Source organism: Petaurus breviceps, unplaced genomic scaffold (assembly GCF_028583685.1).
Source record: "Petaurus breviceps papuanus isolate PSGF00001 unplaced genomic scaffold, PetGlider_PUasm1.0 90723, whole genome shotgun sequence".
Taxonomy (NCBI): Eukaryota; Metazoa; Chordata; class Mammalia; order Diprotodontia; family Petauridae; genus Petaurus; species Petaurus breviceps.
Genome location: NW_027187323.1, coordinates 165,615 through 188,816, shown reverse-complemented (window position 1 = coordinate 188,816; position 23,202 = coordinate 165,615). Strand labels below are relative to the sequence as shown.

Here is a 23,202-nt window from a genome sequence, read left to right as displayed (position 1 = left end):
AGGGAGACATGTGGAGGAGTCACTAGAGAAGGCTTTACCAGCCATTCCCCTTGCTTCTCTTTTCAGGTTGTGCCGCGGGTGTTTGGACGATGGGCAGGCAAAAGTCGGGAAGCAGTGGCTCAGGCCATGGTCCTGGAGATGTTTCGAGAGGAGGATTACTACAATGATGATGTGCTGGACCAGCTGGGAGCCAGCATCCTGGGGGTGGAGGGTCCACGGCGCCATCCCGACGAGCCACCCGATGACGAGGTTTTTGAACTCTTCCCCATGTTCATGGGCGGACTGCTTTCCTCTCGGAATCGTGTAGTGCTGGCCCAGCTGGGCTGTCCTATCAAGAACATGGATGCCCTGGAAAATGCCCAGGCCATTAAGAAGAAGTTGGTGAAGTTGGGCCGTCAAGGTCTGCCTCCTTCAGAGCTTCTGGATCAGCTTTTCTTTCACTATGAGTTCCAGAACCAGCACTTCTCAGCTGAGGTGCTCAGCTCCCTTCGTCAGCTCAACTTGGCAGGTGTGCGTATGACACCCCTTAAGTGTTCTGTGGTGGCATCGGTGCTGGGCAGTGGTACACATACCCTGGATGAGGTCAACCTGGCCTCTTGCCAGCTGGACCCTGCTGGACTGCGCACACTCATGCCTGTCTTCTTGCGTGCTCGGAAGCTTGGGTGAGAAACCACTGTGCTTACTTGGCATTGCCCAATCTGGCAGAGAGTTGCCAGGCAAGAAGAGAGACTGTTTAGTATAGGGGATAAAGAAAGAAAAAAAGTAGTAACTGATTGGGTTCAAATCCTGTCTCAGCCATTTTGTTACCTATGTGACCTCTGTCAAGTCATTTTTTTTCCAGACCTTAGTTTCCACATCTGTAAAATGAGGATGTTGGCCTGGATGATCTCTAATGTCTTTTCTAGATGACCAGGATTGTTGGAAGTGAGGGTGGGAAAGAGGGAAGAAAATCTTAGATTTTTAGATTTAGATTTTTTAGATTTTAGATATTGAAGAGAGATGTTGGGGAAGCAGAGGGGTAAAAGCTAAACTGGGGAAGTCTGAGTGACTGAGGAGATGAGAATAGGATGGGAGGAAATGTCAGGCAGAAGACCAAAGGATTGGAGTGATGGGAAAGGCAAACACCATCCCTCCTGAAGCTCTCCACCCCTGTTCCTTTCCTTCTCCTCACATTCATTGGGTCCCCTTTCTCTGCTCTAGCCTACAGTTGAACAGTCTGGGCCCTGAAGCCTGTAAGGACATCCGAGACCTCCTTCTACATGACCAATGCCAAGTCACCACCCTTCGGTGAGTGTGTTGAGGCCTACTAAGAGGATGTGGGAAGGCTGGCTTTCTCTGAACCCTGTTTTCTGGTTCCTTCCATTTCAATTCCTTGAGGATAGGGACTTTGTCAACATTCAACAGCATTTACTAAATGCCTACTAGGTGGGATGTGCTGAATACAAATATCGAAATAACTCATTTATAGAGAGCTTTAGGTTTTTTTAGGATTTTAGGTTTTCTCACAATATTCTGTGTAGCTAGTACAAGTATCATTCCTATTTAACAAATAAGGAAATTGAGGCTAAAAAAGGAGAAGAGGCTTGTCTAGGGTCAAATTCACATCCATAATAGTAGAAATAAATATAATGTATATATGGGTATGCAATGTAATGTAGTGGGGAGAAAATATAATGTATAATTAGGTATGCAATGTAATGTAGTGGGGAGAACAATGGATTTGAAGTCATAGGACTGGAGGCCATATCCAGCTCTGCTGCTTACAGTCTTCTGATATTAGGTAAAGTCACTACACCTTCCGGGGTCTCAATCTGTACTGGTTGACTTCTAAGGTATCTTTGAGGTCTGAATCTGTGATACAAAAGTAGAGAGTGATCGAGGTAAGGAAAATTTGAGTATGGAAAGAACATTTTCAGCCAAGGAGGTGGAAGAATGGTGTCTTAAACTAATTTATGTGCCCCACATCATCCTTAGGAAAAGGTAAATTGGGATAATTGCTCATGTTGCTCCTGGGATCAGGTGTCTTTATATGGAGGCAGTGGGGAAAAAGAACTTGTCAAAGGAGAAGTCGTCATCTTAAGGTGGAAACTGGGCTAAAAAAAAAAGACATGAGGGGCTTATACATATGGTGGGTGAATTAAAGCTTCTGAGCATATTGATTTATCAAGCAATGCATGCAAATTGCATAAAGAATCTTGATTCTCACCATGCCTCCTCAGCTTTGGCCATGGATCCCAAATAAGAGACATTTTTATGCATTAAAAGAAAACACTTAACAGGATATAAACCAGGATACAAGATTAGGTCATCTGATTTCTAATTGGAGGGAAGATTAGGGGCTTTCTGAATTGGGTGGAGGAGAGTAAACAGGAGCAATTGCCTGAAATCAGAAGATGTACCACTCCCCTCCTCCTCTGTCTATATTCAATCAAAGGAACAACAGGAACTGATTGACCAGTGTGGGGCCAGTTTTCAGATAAGAGGAATAGGTTGCTTGAGATGTAGAATTGTGGGAAAACTCCTTGTATCAGTTTTTGCATCTGACTGGGTTTCTGGTCAGCATAACCTAGGTCATTAGTTAAGGGTCTCTAAGCAACAGGTAGAGGCAGTCCAGCTTCCCAGCCACACAGAGCTTGGTTCAAATAAGGCAATAAAGTTTTTTCATGAGAGACAGAAACTGGACTAGACCCATAATTGAATAGAAAGGGAACTGAGCTAGCTCCAGAATTGTCATAAAATGGAGTCAATGTGGTTCACTCAATGCCCACAATTCCCTCAATTCCCCTGTTTGGATTCTTAGAGTGATGGAGGGAGGGCAATAGGTTGTACAGGAGCTCTGATCCTTATCAAAGACCAGAGGGCCTGCGATTCAGTCTGGAAAAGAATTCAGTAGGCCCAAGCACTCTTGAAGTCAGGGTTGTAAAAGTTTATTGTACGCTTTACAGAGGGCAAGAGTCCTTAGGGGACCTGCAAGTTTATTGTTACACTGTACAGTGGGCAAGAGTTCTTAGAGAACCTGCATTTTTTAAGGAGTTGAGGCAATTAATCAGATGTCAATTATGCTAACTAGGTGAGTAAGGGTGGGATTAGGGAGGAGTTAAGAAGTGGTCAGTTCTTAAAGGAACATGCACTTTTAATGTCAACTGCGCAGGTGTATTGCCCATAATTCACTGGGAAATAGCCCAAGCTAGCTGGGGGTGTGGTTTAGGCCTGAAATGTCACTAAGTCAGCTATCGGTCAAAGGCTGACTGAGAAGTGCCTAGTCTGCCACCCATCAGTGTCATGTTTGACAAAGATGGATGTTGGGAACCAAAGCTAACAGAGACTCAGTGTGTGGATAATTGGCTAAGGAGTTAACCTATAGATAGTGCCTTGAAGGATTCATAGGTCCAGCTGGCCACTTTACTAAGGGGAGATAATATTTGCCTAAGCTAAAATGTTTATAGATGGTTTAGTGAAGGATTCATAGGTGTAGCTTGTTATTGTTCCAAGCAGAGATAAACATTTCATGAGTTGTTGCTGAGCAGAGTGCTGGCAGGGGGAAGGGGCAGAGTTAATGCTCTGAGGCTGGTGGGGGGAAATGTGATTTTACAGACTGGTTCTACAAACTGATATTACAGCCTGATATTACAAACATAGATCCCAATCACCCCATCAAGAGGAGGGTCCAACCACCTCTCCCATGAATCACCTGTAAGCCATATCTATAAGATTTTTCATATATTCATAATCAGTATTACATGAGTCAGGCTGCAGATCAACTACTTTGAAGGTTTGCAATGGACTAATTTTGAGAGGGAAGATTTGTATGTCATCAAGACAACACAGAAAACCCAGAAAACATAAATAACATGAAACAAAAGCAATACTACAATAATTATCAAAATTAAATAACATCAAACTCCTTTTGTTGTAGTTACTCACTCCCAATACCCATTTAATGAGCACATTTTGACTCTTGAGTCCCATATGTCCATTTTAGTCATCTAGTCATTAGAAAATCTTCTCTTAGACATTCTGGAATAGGCCTCATTCTTAGAGCAGCTCTGAAGTGAGCTCTGCTTCTCTGGTTCCAAATCACTTATAGAGATTCCTTTTTTCCTTTGGGTTTACTGGCTAGATTTCTTTCTCAAACACCAAGCCTTAAACCCAATTCAGTTCATAGACTGGACAGTACGTCCCTGCCCTCCTACCACAGAATGAATGTAAATACTAAATAGTAACCTTTTCTCTTTTGGCCAGGAACCCTGAGGGTCTTCTCCCAGTTTGATATTTTTTTTTTTATTAAAGGGGCCATCCCTTGAGTAACTACTTAAAGAGGCTATTCACTGAATGGGGATTATCTCACTCAAAGTAAGTATGTGAAAAGCCCTTAGCCTTAAAGGTCTCCCATTGCATCCTGGGCCATCTCCAGTCATCCTGATGAACATCTGGCCACTGGACCCAGATGTCTCTGGAGGAGAAAGTGAGTCTGGTGACTTTGCACAGCCCTGCCTCACTCAAATCAAAGTCAACTGCAAGTCATGTCATCATCTCCCTGATGTCATGGTTCTCTTTGAGAACAAAGCACAAACATAACAACAACAACCAACAGAGATTCCTAAATAATTCAGCTAAAACCTGCCAGTAACAAGACTCATTATAATTTAGTGCAACTTTTTAATTTTGGTTTTCCAATAACTAGTTCATGTGGTAAAAACCAGTTCAAGCCTCATGGAGCTAATCTTATTAACAACAGAGCTATAAGGAGAACAGTTTTGGAACTTTCTTGGATCAATGTATTGCTGAGAAGAGCTAAGTCAATCAACCTTTAATTCTCCTACCTAAAACTTGTACCTGATATAAGAATCACACACACACACAAAAATCATGAGGGTCTGACTTGTAAAATAAACACTTCTGTCCTTTAAAATTATTAGACATATTATCAGGCATATTTTAAAAATAGGAAAATAATTTCACTATCTTTACAATTATCAATGCAATTTTTTATGTAAAATCCTGAATCTAATTTTGAGAACTTGTTGCTAAAACATAACCAAAGTCCAAATTTCTCTGGTAGGTACATTTGGAAGCTAATCACGTACATATAGTTCTTGGAGAAATCCTGTTGCTTTCTCAAAATTTGCTATTCCATTTAATTAGAAAACTTACATTACAACTTTGTCTTGTTACTTTGTCTAATTCCCCCCATAGGAGGATATCATCCCTATGTTATAATTTGACCACAAATACAGATTGAAATTGTAAGTTTTTTCATACTTGCATCCTATTATAGTAACTCAGAGATGCTCCAGTATCAATCTTATTGATTATTATTAATTAATAGATTTAGTATTGTACTTACAAAACTTCTACTACTCACCTTCCCTGATTAAAGAAATTTGCTATGAAAGGAGAAGAAGAGGCATAGTTATAACAATGTCAAGACTGTTCCCTCAAGGGCACAGACTAACCTGAGATATCATAGCAATGGAAAAATTCTTGTAGCCTGAGTCGTCTGTGACAGCCAATCATGTAGTAAGACTCCACATTATTCACAAAGTTTCAAAAGCCAGGTTCAGGATTTACCACATGGGGAAATTTCCTATTCAGACAGGAAATAGTACAATAGGGAAACTGAATCAAGAAGATCCTTCCTCAGACCATGCCAAGTTAGTTTTCTCAGCTTTTCTCAGGGACAGACATCCATGTATTTTCCATGTCATCCACATTCTCAGACTTCAGCAATGCCATTTTCTACTGTTGGCTTCATGACAATTCTGACAACCATCCATGTAATGAAAACTCAAAAAAAAATGTAACTCCCAAGAAATTTTTCCACAAATAGCAAAATTTCACTAATCACAACTTAGGGCTGAATGCTATTAATTGTCCTTTGTTTCCTTAACATTTACATTTCATTTATCCTTTACCTATATATTAAAACTAACCACATTCTGGAGCTTCCAACATACAATAATACCTGATAATTAACTCATATTAATGTATTGAAGTTACATCTTTAAACCACCTATACATTTTCATAATTTTTATAAGTGGTAGCCAAACATTTTCAAATGAAAACTCACTCTTTATTATAGTAAACTTTTAAATTCCCCCCCTTTTGACAAGGAATGGGAGAGGGGATTGTATTTTCTCAGTTCTATGTTTTTAAACTTCAGTACTTTAGAATTTTATAACTGCAATCAATAGGGCTGATAAGATTTTTATGACCTGCCTGAATACAAAGTGCCAAGTGACCTCACAGGTAAGGATAACTTAAAAGGTCTGTGACATTTTTTCTTTTCTCCAAACAGTAAATTAATTATATTATTGTTGTTGTAATTATTATTATTGTTATGTATTATTTTATTTTGGAAATAGTACTTCATTTTTTCTATTACTTGTAAAGATAGTCTTCAACGTTCATTTTTTATAAAATTTTGATTTCTAAAATTTTTCTCTTTCCTTCACTCCCATTCCCCCTCCCCAAGATGGCAAGCAATCTGATATAGGTTATACATGTGCAATCATGGTAACGTATTTCCACATTAATTATGTTGTGAAAGAAGAAAAAGAACAAAAGGGAAAAGTCATGAAAAACAAGCAATAAAAAAGCGAAAATACATTTAGATCTATGTTTAGATTCCATAGTTCTTTCTCTGGACGTGGATAGCATTTTCCATCATGAGTCTTTTGGAACTGTCTTGGATCACTGATTTGCTTAAAAGAGCTAAGTCAATCATAGTTGATCATTGCACAATGTTGCTGTTAATGTGAACAGTGTTCTCCTGGTTCTCCTCACTTCACTCAGTATCAGTTCATGTTTTTCCAGATTTTTCTGAAATCTGCCTGCTCATCATTTGTTATAGCATAATAGTATTCCATTACATTCATATACCACAACTTGTTCAGCCACACCTCAATTGATGGGCATCCCCTCAGTTTCCAATTCTTCACTACCACAAAGAGAGCTGCTATAAATATTGTTGTACATGTAGGTCCTTTTCCTTTTTTTATGATCTCTTTGGTATACAGACCTAGTAGTGGTAATAATACTGGATCAAAAGGTATGCTCAGTTCGATTGCCCTTTGGGCATAGTTCCAAATTATTCTCCAGAATGGTTGGATTAGTTCACAACTCCACCAACAATGCATCTCAAACATTATGATTTTCCTTTTCTGTCATATTAGCCAATCTGATAGGTGTGAGGTGGTACCTCAGAGATATTTTAATTTGCATTTTTCTAATCAATTTTTTCCTATAACTATAGATAGCTTTAATTTCTTCACCTGAAAATTGCTAGTTCGTATCCTTTGACCATTTATCAATTGGGGAATGAATTGTATTCTTAAAAATTTGACTCACTTCTCTATATAGTTGAGAAATGAAACCTTTATCAGAAACATTGGCTATAAAATTGTTTCCCATATTTCTGCTTTCCTTCTAATCTTGATTGTGTTGGTTTTGTTTACATTATTTACGTAATGTTCTCTATCTCTTCTTTGGTTATAAATTCTTCCCTTCTCCATAGATCTGAAAGGAAAACTGTTCCTTGCTTTCCTAATTTGTATATGGTATTACCCTTTATGTCTAAATTATGTACCCATTTTGTCCTTATCTTGGTATAGGGTATGAGATGCTGGACTATGCCTAGTTTCTGACATACTATTTCCTAATTTTCCCAGGAATTTTTGTCAAATAGTGAGTTCTTATCCCAGAAGCTGAAGTCTCTGGGTTCATCAAACAGTTGACTACTATGGTCACAGATTTCTGCGTCTTGTGTACCTAATCTATCCCACTGATCCACCATTCTATTTCTTAACCAGTACTAAATAGTTTTGTTGATTGGTGCTTTATAATATAGTTTTTGATCTGATATGGCCAGACCTCCTTCCTTTACATTTTTTTTATTATTTCCCTTGATATTTTTGACCTTTTGATCTTCCAGATGAATGTTGCTAATATTTTTTCTAGGTCTAAAATAATTTTTGGTAGCTTGATTGGTATTGCACTGAATAATTCAATTAATTTAGGTAGAATTGTCATTTTTATTATATTAGCTCAGCCTACCCATGAGCAATTGATATTTTTCCATTGTTTAGATCTGACTTTATTTGTGTTAAAAGTGTTTTGTAATTGTGTTCATATAGTTCCTGGGTTTGTCTTGGCAAGCAGACTCCTAAGTATCTTATATTGTCTACAGTTATTTTAAGTGGAATTTCTCTTTCTCTTTCTAGCTGCTGGACTTTGTCAGTAATATATAGGAATGCTGATGATTTATGTGGGTTTATTTTATATCTTGAGATTTTGCTAAAATTGTTAATTATTTCAAGCAGTTTTTTAGCTGATTCTCTAAATATACCATCATATCATCTGCAAAGTGATAATTTTGTTTCCTCATCACCTATTCTAATTCCTTTAATTTCTTTTTCTTCTCTTATTGCTAAAGCTAACATTTCTAGTACAATAGTGAACAGAAGAGGAAATAAAATACTTAACCCCATTTTAGAAAAAAAAATTGAACAAGCCATCAATGAACTCCCTAAGGAAAAATCTCTAGGGCCAGATGAATTTACAAGTGTATTCTACCAAAATTCCAATGCTATATAAACTATTTGGAAAAATAGTCTTGATTTTTGTCCTGCCACTGGGCTATGATGACTTAGAAACAGAGAATGAGGGTTGACAACTTTGTGCGATTCTGCCTTGCTTAAATCCAATACACTTGCAAGTCAATCATTGGTTCTTTTCAAAAAGGAAGGACAAACAACAGAAAGTTAGGAGAACTGCTCTGAGGTAGCTAGGTACAATGGATTGAGCACTGGGCTTCGAGTCACTCCAGTATCTTTGCCAAAAAAAACCTCATGGATAAAAAGGTCCTTGTGGTCATAAGGATTCCTCTCAAATTCTTTTTATGACACAAATATGGTGCTGATATATAAATCACACTAAAACAATAGCTCTATCAATCTTCATGGAAAAAAGTAACATAAGTGCTTTTTACCCATGAAACTTTCACAGAATTTAATTCTTATTTTTCGTTAAAACAAATTCTACAGAGTGATACCTCAAGACTCACTAAGATATTTCCAAATACACTAAGTTTCTCCTAAGTGCCTTATCAGATAGGACAAAGAGAAGGGGATGAGTTCCTGGAGTTACTTCCATTACTATCACACCAAAGTCCCAGGAGTTCCTTCCTGCAATCTTAAAATGATTGATCTCCAAACTCCCTAATGATTAATTTCCAGTCTCCTTCATCTCCAAACCTCAAAAATCTACTAAGATGCTTTTTAGCAGTTACCAAGTAGACTTTGGAATCTCTAATTCATTTACAATGTCACAAATTCCTACAAACCAGAAACAAGTTTTCCTTTCTTTGATTATCTTATTTAATTTTTGTAATATCAATGTGCCTAAGACTGAAATGATAGAGATAAAGTGTCTTACTTAAAACCTTATTTTCTGCTGAAAGACTAAAATGGGAATTAGTCTTGCTTACTGGGATAGTTTGGCATCACATTACAGAAAGCAAGGGGGATATATAGGGTCCTCAGGAGTATAGCACCTGCGGTGTGAGGGTTTGTCAAGTCCTTTTCAGGGCTGCTCATCCACCTTTGGTGGTCGTCTGCTAACTCTCACCTGTAGCTCCAAGAAGCTGCAGCATGTGTAGTTGCCAGACTCTGGTAAACCATCTTGGCAGATTGTCTAAATCAGGTTGAGGGTAACTGATGGGCCTCAAACTAATCAATGAATTAGAGCCATGCGAAGACTTCCCCTGGTGGAATGGGCAGATGAATACAATTTGTTTCAATGACCACGAAGGTGGCACTGTGGAGTGCTTAAAGCTTGGTCAGGCATTGAAGAAGCTACGGTCATTCATTGCATCCTAGGCTATCGCCAATAGTCTTGATTTTTGTCCTGCCACTGGGCTAATGATGACTTAGAAACAGAGAATGAGGGTTGACAACTTTGTGCAATTCTGCCTTGCTTAAATCCAATACACTTGCAAGTCAGTCATTGGTTCTTTTCAAAAAGGAAGGACAAACAACAGAAAGTTAGGAGAACTGCTCTGAGGTAGCTAGGTACAACGGATTGAGCACTGGGCTTCGAGTCACTCCAGTATCTTTGCCAAAAAAAACCCCGTGGACAAAGGTCCTTGTGGTCATAAAGAGTCAGATATGACTGAAATCACTCAACAAGTACACCAACAATAAAGAACTGTTCCCAGCATGAAACTTCATTAATCTTCCTCAGTTTTCTAAACTCCTTGGCTACAACTTTTTAGCAGTTTTCTAGCTGGCTGCATTTTTCCCTTAGAAATCTTTCAAGGTAGCAGAATTGACAAACAACACTAAACGTAACACAAGACAAAAATGTCCTACATTCTACAAAGGAACAAAAAGACAAACACAACAATAGTTTCTAGCCCCCTTATGCCCTGCTGAAAATCCAATTTAAAAGTCTTACCAAATTTGGGACTCATTTGGGTTTTTATATATTTTAGCATAATTCGAGATCTCTACCTTTTGGCCACCCCTTCCACTTTTGTATATGAAGTTTTAGGCCAACAAGAATTACCTTAAGGGCACTTTTCTCCTGGACTCATGCCAAAATAAATTTTATCCAAGGTATTTTATCTTTTGGCATTTTACTGTTACTAGAATATCATTTTCTTAAAGGAAATCCTTCCCCAACCTTCAGGGTAGAGGTAAATCATTCCCAGCAGTGTGAAGGTAAACCTTCTCTAGCAGTGTTGGGGTAAACCTAATATTAACTCAGAAGAATTTAAAATTGAGGAGGGGGAGTCTGACCTCTAGGGCATTCTTCTGCAAAGAATTCCTTTGGTGAAAGATTAACTGTAATTCTCTAGGGAGTTTTTCTGAAAGGCTGCCCTGATGGCTAGAATCCTATCTCTTGGCCTAGCTGTGCCAAAAAAAACCAAACAAACACCCCCTCCCAACCCCTAAAACACACACACACACACACACACACACACACACACACACACGCACGCACGCACACACACCAAAAACTGTGGCTTGTGAATTGATTGAAATGATTGTGGAAACAAAGGTTTGAACTTCTGAGCATATCAGTTTATTAAGCAATGCATGCCAATTGCATAACAAATCAGGACCAAGTCACTAGACTCCAAATACAGGGGGAGATAAATTTTTAAGCATTAAAAGAAAACAACAGGATATAAATCAGGATACAAGATAAAGTAATCTGATTTCTAATTGGAGGAGATTAGATAGGGGCTTTCTGAGTAAACCAGAGCAATTCCCTGAAATCAGAAAAAGAGATGTACCACTCCCTCCTCCTCCTCTTCCTCTCCTCCCATGAAACTATCTGTATTCAATCAAAAGAATAAGGAAACAGGAACTGATTGATCAGTATGGGACCAGTTTTCAGATAAGATATATGGGTTGCTTGAGATGTGGAATTGTGAGAGAACTTCTTTCATCATTCTTTGCATTTGTCTGGGTTTCTGGTCAGCATAACCTAGGTCCTTAGTTAAGGGTCTCTAAGCAGCAGGTTGAGGCAGTCCAGCTTCCCAGACATGCAGAGTTGGTTCAAACAATGCAATAAAGTTTTTTCATGAGACAGAAATTGGACTAGACTCATAGAAAGGGAACTGAACTAGCTCCAGAATTGTCACAAAATGGAGTCAGTGTGGTTCACTCAATGCTCACAATTCCCTCATGCATAGACACTCAGCATTTGTTGGGAGAAAGGGAGGACTCATTAGCTAAGTCTTTTAAAAAATATTTTATTTTAAAATTAACTAAAATTTACTTTCTTTCCCTTCCACCTCTCACCTCTCCCTACTAAAAAATAAAGAACAAAACTCTTGGAACAAATATACATAATTGATCAAAAAAAAAAAAAGTCCACATGGGCCATATCCACAAATATGTATGTTTCAATACATACCCTGAGTCTATTGCCTTTCTGTTAGGAGGTAAGTAGCATGTTTTATCATGAATTCTCTGGAATCATGGTTGGTTGTTGCATTGATTAGAGTTCTAAAGTTTCTTAGTTTACCTTTACAATATTATTATTCTAAAAATTATTTTCCTGGTTCTGTTTATGTCACTCTGAATCAGTTCATCCAAATTTTCCAAGGGTTTTCTGAAACCTTTCATCAATTTTTTTTTAAGCAATTGGGGTTAAGTAACTTGCTCAAGGTTACACGGCCAGTTATTTCTGGGTGTTGTGCTAAGTATCTGAGCCCAGATTCAATCCCCAGGTCATCCTGACACTAGGGCCAGTGCTCTTACTCGCTGTGTTACCTGGCCGCCCCAACATTTCATCAATTCTTCTAGCACAGTGGTATTCTATGACATACATATACCATAGTCTTTTAGTCCATTCCTCAATTGTTGGGCATCCCTTCATTATTTTGTTCTTAGCCATCACAAACAGAATTGATATAATTATTTTTGTACATAGACTTCTTTTTCTCCTACTCTAACCTCTTTGGGATAGAAGTCTACTAGTAGTATTTCTGTTTCAAAGGGTATGCACAGTATGCACTTTGGGAGCATACCTCCAATTTATTTTCCAGAAAGGCTTGATCAGTACATAGTTCTATCAACAGTACATTAATATGTAATTGAGGAATATTTAACAAAATAAATAAAATATATTTTAAAAAGTATATTAATATACCTATTTCTAATAGCTCCTCCAGAATTTGTTATTTTCCATACTTGTCAACTTCATTAATTTTATGAGTGTGAGGTGCAAGCTCAGAGTTGCTTTAAATATATAATTATTAGTTATTTGGAGCATTTTTTCATATGGCTATTAATAGCTTGGATTTCTTCCTATGAGAATTTCTTTATATCCTTTGACCATTTATCAGTTGGGAAATGATTTTTATTCTCATAAATTTGAATTAGTTCTCTACCTACATATACTAGTAATGATAATAGTTACCTTTAATACCACATGATGATCTATAACCAGACATCCTGGAGAATAAAGTCAAGTGGTCCTTAAGAAGCATTGCTAATAATAAAGCTAGTGTAGGTGACAGAATTCCAACTGAGCTATTAAAATTCTAAAAGATGATGCTGTTAAAGTGCTTCACTCAACATGCCAGCATATCAACAGTGACCACTGGACTGGAAAAGATCAATTTATGTCCCAATCCTAAAAAAAGAGCAATGCCAAAGAATGTTCAAATTATTGAACAATTGTACTCATTTCGCATGCCAGCGAGATTTGCTTAAGATTCTGCAAACTAGGCTTCAGCAATATGTGAGCTGAGAATGACCAGAAGAACAGGCTGGTTTTTGAAGAGGCAGAGGAACTGGAAACTAAATTGCCAATATTTGTTGGATTATAGAGAAAGCAAGGGAGCTCTGTAAAGACATCTATTTCTGCTTTACTAACTATACTGAAGCCTCTGACTGTGGGGATCACAACAAAATGTGATAAGTCCTCAAAGAAATGAGAGTACTAGGTCATCTTACTTGCCTCTTAAGGAACCTCTGTGTGGGTCAAGAAGCAACAGTTAGAACCGAGCGTGGTAAAATGGATTAGTTTTAGATCAGAAAAGGAGTAACAAGGCTTTGTATTGTCACCTTATTTATTTAACTTATATGTAAAGTATATCATGCAAAATGCCAGGTTAAATGAATCAAAAGTCAGAATTAGGTTTGCCAGAAGAAATATAAAACAACCTCAGATATATAGACAATACCACTCTGATGGCAGAAAGTGAAGAAAAATTAATAAGCCTCTTGATGAGGATAAAGGAGGAGAGTGCAAAAATTGCCTTTTAACAAAAAACTAAGATCATGGCAACTGGTCCCATCATTTTTTGGCAAACAGAGGGAGAGGAAATGGAAGCAGGGTCAGATTTTAAACTCTTGGGCTCAGAGATCACCGTAGACAGCAACTGCATGAAATTAAAAGACATTTGTTTCTTGGAAGGAAATCTAAGTCAAGATCTGGACAGCATACTAAAAAGCAGAGATGTTACTGTATGGACAAAGGTACATATAGTCAAAGCTATGGTTTTTCCAGTAGCAATGTATAGCTGTGAGAGTTAGGCTGAGTGCCACAGAATCGGACAGACTACTTGACATAGTAGAGGATAGAAGGGTCTGGTGTGCCATCCATGGGGTCATGAAGAGTTGGACGTGACTAAATAACAAAGTTTTAATATAGCATGTACTATGTGTCAGACAATGTGCTAAATACTTTACAAATATCTCACTTGGTCTTCACAACAGGTAGGTGCTATTATTATCCCCGTTTTACAGTTTAGGAAACTGAGGCTCAGAGGTTAAGTGGCTTACCTAGGGTCACACAGCTAGTAAGTATCTGAGGCTAGATTTGAACTCAGGTCTTCCTGACTCCAGGGCTATTGCTCTACCCCCTGTACTGCCTAGCTTGTCCTCAGCTGAGACCTTTATGACAGAAATTTGCTGCAAAGATTTTCCCCAGTTACCTGATTCTCCTCTAATTTTAGCTGCATCTGCCTCCTCTCTACCATATGTAAGTTGCACCTGACTCTTTTATGGTTTCTTCCATCGGTTTCCTCTTTAAAGCTGCTCTTAATGAATAAAGGAATCACTATCTGGGAAGTCTTAAGCTGGTGGGCAGCAAAGCCAAGGACTCTGAAAATTGGAGAAAAAAAAAGAGAGCCACCTGAACCAGATTAAAATGTAGTTCAGAAATGTTTAGCAAAATAAATGCATAGATAACATGACATTTTATGGCTTAATCAGTATGCAACCTGTAAGACCCTTATGTATGGATCAGTGACTCTGGTTCCTATTGGAGTCTGACGCCACTGGTGTCGCGGAAAGAGCACTGGATCTGGAACCAAATGACCTGGTTCAAAGCCTGGTTCTGCTGTTGAGTGTCTGTGTGACCACGGGCAAGCTGATTCTTCTCCCTGAGCCTCACTTTCCTCATCTGTAAAATTAGACGGTTGAATCAGAGCAGGCATTATTACTTTAGGATCTGTGAACTCAGTTTTAAATAAATTGATAGCTACTTCAATATAAGTGGTTTTCTTTGCAATCTTATGTATTTTATTTTATGCATTTAAAACCATCATTTTTAAATTTAATTTTTCCCACTTAATAGTATTTTATGCTTTTTCCAATTACACATTAAGATAGTTTTCAACATTCTCTTGTATAAGATTTCAATTTCCAAATTTTTCTCCCCCCCTCCACCCCCTTCCCCAAGACAGCAAGCAACCTGATATACATGTACGATCATATTAAATCTATTTCCAAATTAGTCATGTGAAAAAAGAATCAGAACAAGATGGAAAAACCATGAGAGAGAAGAAAAAAAGAGAGAAAATAGTATGCTTTGGTCTGTATTCAGACTCCATAGTTCTTCCTCTGGTTGTGGATGGCAGTTTCCATCATGAGTCTTTTGTGGTTGTCTTGGATTGCTGTATTGTTGAGAAGAGATAAGTCTATCATAGTTGATCATTGCACAGTGTTGCTGTAAAACCATCATTCTGAGAAGGGGTGAACATGCTTCACCAGAGTATCACAAGAGTTCATTGCAAAAAAATTAATCTCTTGACTAGATGATCTCTCAGGTCTTTTCCAGTTCTAAATCCTATGCTGCTAAGCAGATTTCACCTGCATGACAATGTTATGTGAAGGGGAGGGCAATTGTATTAACAGCTCTGAACCCAGCACCCTTCTAGGTATGGCCTTGGTGTTGGTGCTCAGTTAATGCTGTTGACGATGTGACCTCCCTTCCTCAGAATTCTGAGGCAGGAGTGGGTTTCCCATATCTCTCCTTCCTTCTCCTACTGCAGTCTCTCCAACAACCCACTAACAGCAGCAGGACTGGCCCTCTTGGTAGAAGGGCTGAGTGGGAACACTTCTTTGACCCACCTGTCTTTGCTGCACACTGGGCTTGCGGATGAAGGCCTGGAGCTTCTGGCTACCCACCTGGAACGAAACCAACAGCTTCGGGAGCTGAATGTGGCCTATAATGGAGCAGGTGATGCAGCAGCCCTTGGCCTGGCCAGGGCTGCCAGAGAGCACCCCTCTCTGGAGCTGTTACAGTGAGTAATCATTCATTCCCTTCTTTCATCTTTTCAAGACCAAATAATCTTCCCACTTTTCTTGTTAGATCAGCTACCCTCGAAACCTACATGGGTAGAAGTTCCCCTTCAGTCTTCATATCTATTGATTAATGCCTGTAATTTAAATTCTTCTGGTCCCTACTCAACCTTGACCCTTTTGTAAGTGGTTCCAACCTTTCCTTCTTCCACAATTATTTCTCTCCCAAATTGGATCTGGTTTACATTGTGCCCCGTGATTGGTCACTTTCCAGCCCTTAAGCCACCATTGGCCACCATGCTCCCATCTCTAACTTTTCCCTGCTCCACTGCCTCTCATTGCCTTGCTGTCCTTTCTCCCTTATCTACTTTGTCTTCCCCACTGAGCCTTTTGATGAATCACCCCTTCTGTTCCCCTTTTCCTCACTAGCCTTTACTTCAATGAACTGAGCACAGAGGGCCGAAAGAGACTACGAGAGCTAGAAGGAGCTACCCCTGGAAGGGCCCGAGTAGTGGCATCATTGACTGAAGGCACAGCTGTGTCAGAGCACTGGTCTGTGATCCTTGGTGAAATCCAGCGCAATTTGAACAGTTGGGAGCGAGGCCGAGTCCGTCGCCACCTATCCATGCTACTTCGAGACCTGGAAGACAGCCGGGGTGCCACCCTCAATCCCTGGCGTAAAGCCCAGCTGCTGCGAGTGGAGGGAGAAGTAAAATCTCTTCTGGAGCATTTAGGTGGCCCAGGGAGCTGAGGCAGGTGTCAGGCATAGCCCTTATCATTGGCATCTGCCCCATTATCCCTTGTCAGCCTCTGTGTATGGTGGTAGGGAAATCCTTCTTTAGAACTTGTGATGACGGGACAGCTAGGTGGTACAGTGAATAGAGCACCGGCCCTGGAGTCAAGAGGACCTGGGTTCAAATCCAACCTCAGACACTTAACACTTACTACCTGTGTGACCTTGGGCAAGTCACTTAACCCCAATTGCCCTGCCTTCCCCCTCCAAAAAGTTAAAAAAAAAAAAAGAACTTGTAATGATGAGGAAATGGTCACAGAACTGCCTTGACACAGCATATTCTAGCTGTGCTCCCTAAACTCTGTGGTATCCAGATCACAGCCATGAAATTGTTGCTGTATTGGTGGGACTTGCTTGCTCTCATTTTGTTGGGGGAGGTGTGTCAGCAATGGAATAAGGTGCATTCTCCCTTAGCATTTTAAGGAGCCAAGTCACTCCCTTCCACTATCCCTGAGAATTAGGGTATGAAGGTTGATCATCCACCTCTTAATGTGGATGTGGCCCATGCTTTCCCCTTTGTTCCTGGAGAGATCACTTAGATTAGTTGTGAAGATAGTGACCGTCTACCTGCCCACCCTGCCTCTCCTCCTTCCTGTGCCAGATCAAGTCCTCTTCATGGATGCCAAGGGAACTGGCAGATGTCTTCTTCTTCCATTGGTGCCTTCTCCTTATTTGCTTTACCCAGATTCATAAAGATGTGCAAAGCTTGGTGGCTCCTAGAAGTAAGTGCCCTGACTTGCTGCCATTAAAAACAAAAACATGTGTTTTCTGTCTGATGCTGTGGTCTCTTTTTCCTTGGCAAAAATAAAAATAAAAAACTGTATTACTAGCTGAACCCAACATCTCCCAGAGATGACCCTGAGCATGGTTCTCAGTAAATAACCAAGTGAGCTCTGCTACCGACTGTTGTGGGCTCCCTTCTTCAGAGTTCCAGGGCAGGAAGGAGCATAAGTTTCCCATATTCCCCTCTCCTTCTACTATCTCCACAGTCTGCTCGAAGCAGAGGGCCTGGTCCTGTTGGCGGGAGGGTTGAGCTAATTCACCTCTCTCCCTTCCTGTCTGTTTCAGTTGTGAGTGGTTTCATGACCTAGAAGTCATTCAGGTATGGGTGCCAACAGCCTTTGGGTTCTAATTTGGAGAAATGTTAGCCTATGATTTGCTGCAGGGCTGGTGTATCTTGAGGCTCAGAACAATAGTACCTGTCCCTCTTGGTTTGGAATACACAGAATGGATTAGAGGGAGACTTCTGAAGCTGGCTGAACAGTGGCAGATGGGCACCTCCTAGGGAAAGTTGGGGCCTAAGAAGGGAGATGGGAGAAAGTTCTTCAGTTCTCTAGAGGCAAGATTCTCCTCTGTTAACCATTACCTCAGCCAGCAGTGTCTTGAAGGAGGCGGGACTTGGGAAAGGAAAAGGAGGATCAGCTGCTTGTGGTGGACCTTGTCCCTACCCTGAACACTCGCCCCAGACATGGAAGCAGCAACAGGTAGAGAGTGTAATGAAGTGCCCTCTAAGGAGGGGACCTCGGTTGGGGGACACTCACGATGTGGAGCCTGGTACCTTGGAGTTAGCGGTCAAGGTGTGGGTATCAGGGAGGAAGTAATTATAGCAGGGCAAATATTTGCTCCTTTCACATTGTATGTGTATCTCTACTTGTAGATCTGCACCAGGGATCCTGGGGTTAGAGAGGGAACTAGGGGGCAAAGGGGTAATCTGTATGGGAATGAGGTTCAGACAATGAAGAAAGATCATTATGGTGGTGTAATCCAGAACTGGTGAGGGTATGGGTGTACCTTACCCTCACCCTACTCTTTCCCCTCCAGATCTCCAGGAAACAGCCAAATTAAGTCTGTGAGTTCCATAAAGAGGAGAGCGGAGATGTCTTCCCTACTCCTCCATGTTGAGGGGGATGGAAGAAAGGAAGAGGAGATGGGGAATATTGTTCTGCTGTGTTTGGTGGAGTTGGAGGTGGGGGTGGGAAGAGGAGAAAAGGGATAGTTTTAGCTTGGGATGGGGCTCTGGTGAAACCTGACTTGGGCATGGTGCCCAGGATGGTACTATCCTTTCTACCTGCCTCTTTACAGGAAGTTTAAATTTAACCCAAAGTTGGGGATTGATAATCCTGCACTCTCATTAACTGATGACCATGACCACCTTGGTAATTTTCTCAACCCAAAATTCATCTATTCTCTTCAAATGAAAAGTACCCTAGCTTTCCCCCAAATACCTCCATCTTGATAGTAATCATTTTCTTTCATCACCCTGAGAACACCCAGCCAGTTATGGGAGTCTTGTCAGTTTTCCCCATTTCCATGCCATTAGAGTCCCCTAAACCCTGCCTTATATGTGATAGGCATTCTTGCCACCTGGGTGTGATTCACCGTTTTCTCCATTGTTTCCCAACTGCTTCTCCTATGGCGGTATTTTTGACCTATGGTGGTATTTAGAGGGGAAAGTAGTATCCCCTGGGAGATGGAATAATAACAGTGCCCATTGTAATAAATTGCCTTTCCTCGCACTCTAAGTCTGGCTTCTCCTTCTCTGACAGATTCCTGGGGCTTGCAGCGCCCCCGTTTCTGTTTGTTAAGCAAGGATGATGAGGGGAAATTTGGCTTCTGCTTGCATAAGGAGCTGGGCCAGAATGGGCATGTAGTCCGAAAAGTGGAACCAGGCACTTCTGCTCAGCGTCAGGGACTTCAGGATGGAGACCTGATCCTGGGAGTCAATGGGGACATTGTGGAGCATGAGGACTACTATGGGGTAAGGTTTTCTAGGCCGTGGTTAGTGCCAAGGAAGGGGAAAAAACACCCCACAGGTCACAGAGGGCAGGCTGGTCATCTAAGCACCACTGAAGTCTCTCTTTCTAGCACAGGAAATGACTAGAAGAAGAGAGAAGTTTGGGGGAAGACCTAGAGACAAGTGGTACTCTCAGGGAAAAGTGAGGCTATTTAAATGGGAATATGCCTAGATATGAATATCCTGCAGGGTGTTCCTTCAGGAGCTCCTGTGATCCCCTCCCTACTCAGGTGATACGGCGAATCCGGGCAAGTGGTCCTCGGGTGCTGCTGATAGTGTTGGCGGGGAACATGGCACAGGTTGCTCGAGCCCACCAGGCTGACAGCAATGGCGCCCCTCTCTGTCCTGTCCTGGACTCTGGTGTCCGACCTCGGCTGTGCCACGTGGCTAAAGATGAGGGTGGCTTTGGCTTTAGCGTCACCCACGGTGTGAGCTGGTTCTGAGGATTTGAATGGGGGGAGGCAGGCTGTCCGGGAGAAGGCTCTCTCACAATGTCCTGGGCACACAGCAGCCTGAGCCTGATTCTCTGTTCCCAGGAGAGAAGGGCTTTTTCTGGCTGATACTGAGTTGTGGAGGAGCAGCAGAGCGGGCCGGGGTGCCGCAGGGGGCTCGGTTGCTAGAAGTCAATGGGATCAGTGTGGAGAGTTTCTCACATAGTCAGCTCAGCAGAAAGGTACAGTCTCTTCCCCTGCCTTTTCCACTTCCCATCTGGAAATCCAGAAGTCCTGTCTTCTCCCTTGGGTGGGCGCATCCATAGATAGGGGAAGTGGGAGGAAGGTTGAAGGATCTCAGCCTGAGAGGTGTCTCCTTTTCTCTTCTATTCTCATGCTACAATAATCTGGGCTCACCCTTGGAAGATGTGTTTTTGATGTTATAATTAGAAGCATACTGGCTTTGAAGTCAGAGAGAGGCCCTGGGTTCAGATCTCACTTCTGATATATACCACCTGTGTAATTTTGGAAGTCACAATCTCCCAGGGCCTCTGTCTTCTGTAAGATAAAGGGTTTGGACTAGATAGTCTCTGAGGGGGCTGCTAACTTTCGATCTGTGATCCTACAATGAACCTTGACCCCTCCTTTAAAGGTTCATACCAGGTCCCTTCTATACCTATCCTTCCACTGTGCCAGGGCTGCATGGTGACCCAGTCATCCTCAATGCCTCTTTTCCTGTGTTTGGGAGGAGAGGATTCTGGGGAAGCATCTGCCTTGAGCTACTCTCTGGCTGTGGGGTATTTATGTTTGGTCTGGGGGCCCCCACAGCTTCGGCAGAGCGGGGAGCAGGTAACCCTCCTGGTGGCAGGGCCAGAAGTGGAAGAACAGTGTCGTCAGCTGGGCTTACCCCTGGCTGCCCCCTTGGCTGAGGGCTGGGCACTGCCTGCCCGGCCACGCCGGTTGCATCTAGATAAAGGGTCCCAGGGCTTTGGGTTCTTGCTTCGAGAGGAGAAAGGCCCCAATGGCCAGCTTGGTGAGTGGGGAACCTTGGATAATATGGGATGAGAGTGGTGGGTGGGTGGGGAGAGTACGGGTGGGCATGCACCTAAGTCAATATCTACCTATCCCCTCTAGGCATGTGGAGGGAGTTGTTTCCTTTCATTCCCATACTTAGTTGTTAACATGTCCCCTTTTGAGCCTAAGCCATATGTTCTCCATGTATGTATGGGCACATATGCCCTCCCCATACAACTCAGGAGAATGTTCATTCAAGCAACAGGTCAATGTCTACCTATCCTGGGCTGTCCATGTCTGTAACCCTGGGCTGAGGGAAGGAGCAATGAGCATGTCTGTATCCCAGGGCAGTTCCTATGGGAGGTGGACCCAGGGCTGCCCGCAGACCAAGCTGGGATGCGGGATGGTGACAGACTGGTTGCTGTGGCTGGGGACAGTGTGGAGGGATTGGGCCATGAGGAGGTTGTGACCAAGATCCGGGCCCAGGGATGTCGCCTCTCCCTAATCGTAGTGGACCCAGATGCTGACAGCTTCTACAGCATGGTATGATCTAGCACCTGTGGGGGGGCGGAGCTAGAAGGTGTCAAGACAGCGGAACAAGAGGTTTGTTCTCTCTGTTTAGGTCCACCTGTCTCCTCTCCTCTTCTTGGAAGATGTTAGTAACCAAGCAGATGGTCCAGCTTCTTCTCAGAAGCTTCCTTCAGTGTCCCAGGTGGAGGATCAAGCACCCTCAGCAACAGATCTGGCCTCACCACTTGAAGTTTCTACCTCCCTTGTTCCTCCGGCCCTACCCAGCTTCCGTCAATGCCTGCTGAGCCCAGGGCCCAATGGTGGTTATGGTTTCCGACTCCACTGTGGGGCTGGCAAGTCTGATATCATCATTTCCCAGGTGATGTACCTTTGACCCCTTGATTTTAGTTCCTATACCTAAGGGAGCCTCCTCCCCAGTTTTTCCAGAACACTGGAGAGCCCAGCCCATGTCTCACCTCCATGTTATCTCCACAATTACATGGTCCCTAAGGGATGCCTGTTCTGTCTGTGCCCTTCCACCTTTGTACTGTCTGACTCTGCTGATTGACCTTTGTTCCCAGGTGACCCCAGGGGGCGCAGCTTCCCAAGCAGGACTTCGTATGGGGGATGTGGTTCTAGAGGTGAACGGACAATCTGTGAATAGGGAGAATGGTCTTGAGGTGCTGCAGCAGCTGGCTGATGCGAAGCCTCCTCTTCGGCTGAGGCTGGCAGCCCAGGGAAGACGAGGCACTGAAACCGGCAGTTCTTTAGAGCCAGAAAAGGTGAGAATTTAGAGGTATGGGGAGGAAGGAAGTGCAGCTGGGGAGGGCAGAGAGAGAAGGGACTACTGCAATGCAGAGCCCCCAGTGTCACATGGATGGACAGAAGAGAGGGCGCCAGGTCTGGGGAACTGAACTGCAGAATAAAGATTCTACCCCATTCATGGGGATTCTTGCCCTTTGAGATGTGGGGGAAAGCAAATGGCCACGAGATACTAGGTTCTCAAGTCATTATCTTCTCTTGTTTCCAAACCTAGGACTGGATTCTTCCCTCTGAGAGGCTATAGAATACCCTACCTGGTGTGGATCTGCCTGATCTCGCTTTGTCTACTACACCTCCTTGTTTCAGGAGTGGATGGAAATTCCTGGACCCAAGGGCTAGAGAGATGGGATGTCCTCATAGGACTACATAGGCCTCCTGGGATAAGTCTCTTTCCTTTCCCAGGACTTTACTCCCTGGGAAAGGGTGGGGGAAGTAGCTTTGCCCAATGTACTGGGTTTGCTCTCTCAACAGCTTCCCATCCATATGCCCAGCCAGAAGAAACGTACAAGAGTTTGGTAGGAGGGCCAGGGGAGCCCCTAAGAAAATGTTTGTTTGTGGGGGAGTAGGACCTGCAAAGACTAGGATCTCCTGTGCTGTATCTGAGGGGAGGAGCCAGAGCTCTCCACTGATGTGTGATGATGGTGAACATTCAATTAAAATTGGAGACCAGTATCACAATTCCCTCTGTTATCTCCCTTTTCATGATGTCCATTCATAGAGCTCCGGAGCTGGGGCCAGGAAGGCATGAGTTTAAATCAGGCCTTAAACACTATCTGTATGACCCTGGGCAA

At 42.1% G+C, this 23,202-nt stretch overlaps 2 protein-coding genes across 5 annotated transcripts in view; both read left to right on the top strand.

Annotated features, from left to right (window-relative positions):
• NLRX1 (NLR family member X1) overlaps nt 1–17,616 on the top strand; it is a 29,383-nt gene extending 11,767 nt beyond the window's left edge. For all 4 annotated transcript variants that reach the window (XM_069066607.1, XM_069066606.1, XM_069066608.1 and 1 more), the window contains exons 7-10: nt 67–662; nt 1,201–1,287; nt 15,798–16,049; nt 16,477–17,616. In XM_069066607.1, coding sequence (XP_068922708.1) covers nt 67–662; nt 1,201–1,287; nt 15,798–16,049; nt 16,477–16,798 — 1,257 coding nt within the window. In that variant the 3' untranslated portion in view covers nt 16,799–17,616. The remainder of the gene's footprint in view (nt 1–66; nt 663–1,200; nt 1,288–15,797; nt 16,050–16,476) is intronic.
• Nucleotides 17,617–17,735: 119 nt separating this feature from the next.
• Nucleotides 17,736–23,089, top strand: NHERF4 (NHERF family PDZ scaffold protein 4). Its single transcript, XM_069066610.1, has 11 exons — nt 17,736–18,324; nt 18,662–18,689; nt 18,923–18,996; nt 19,387–19,598; nt 19,865–20,060; nt 20,171–20,307; nt 20,894–21,098; nt 21,426–21,622; nt 21,702–21,968; nt 22,171–22,371; nt 22,626–23,089. The coding sequence occupies exons 1-11, from the start codon at nt 18,309–18,311 to the stop codon at nt 22,653–22,655; spliced, it is 1,563 nt and encodes a 520-aa protein (XP_068922711.1). The 5' UTR covers nt 17,736–18,308; the 3' UTR covers nt 22,656–23,089.
• The last annotated feature ends 113 nt before the right edge of the window (nt 23,090–23,202 follow it).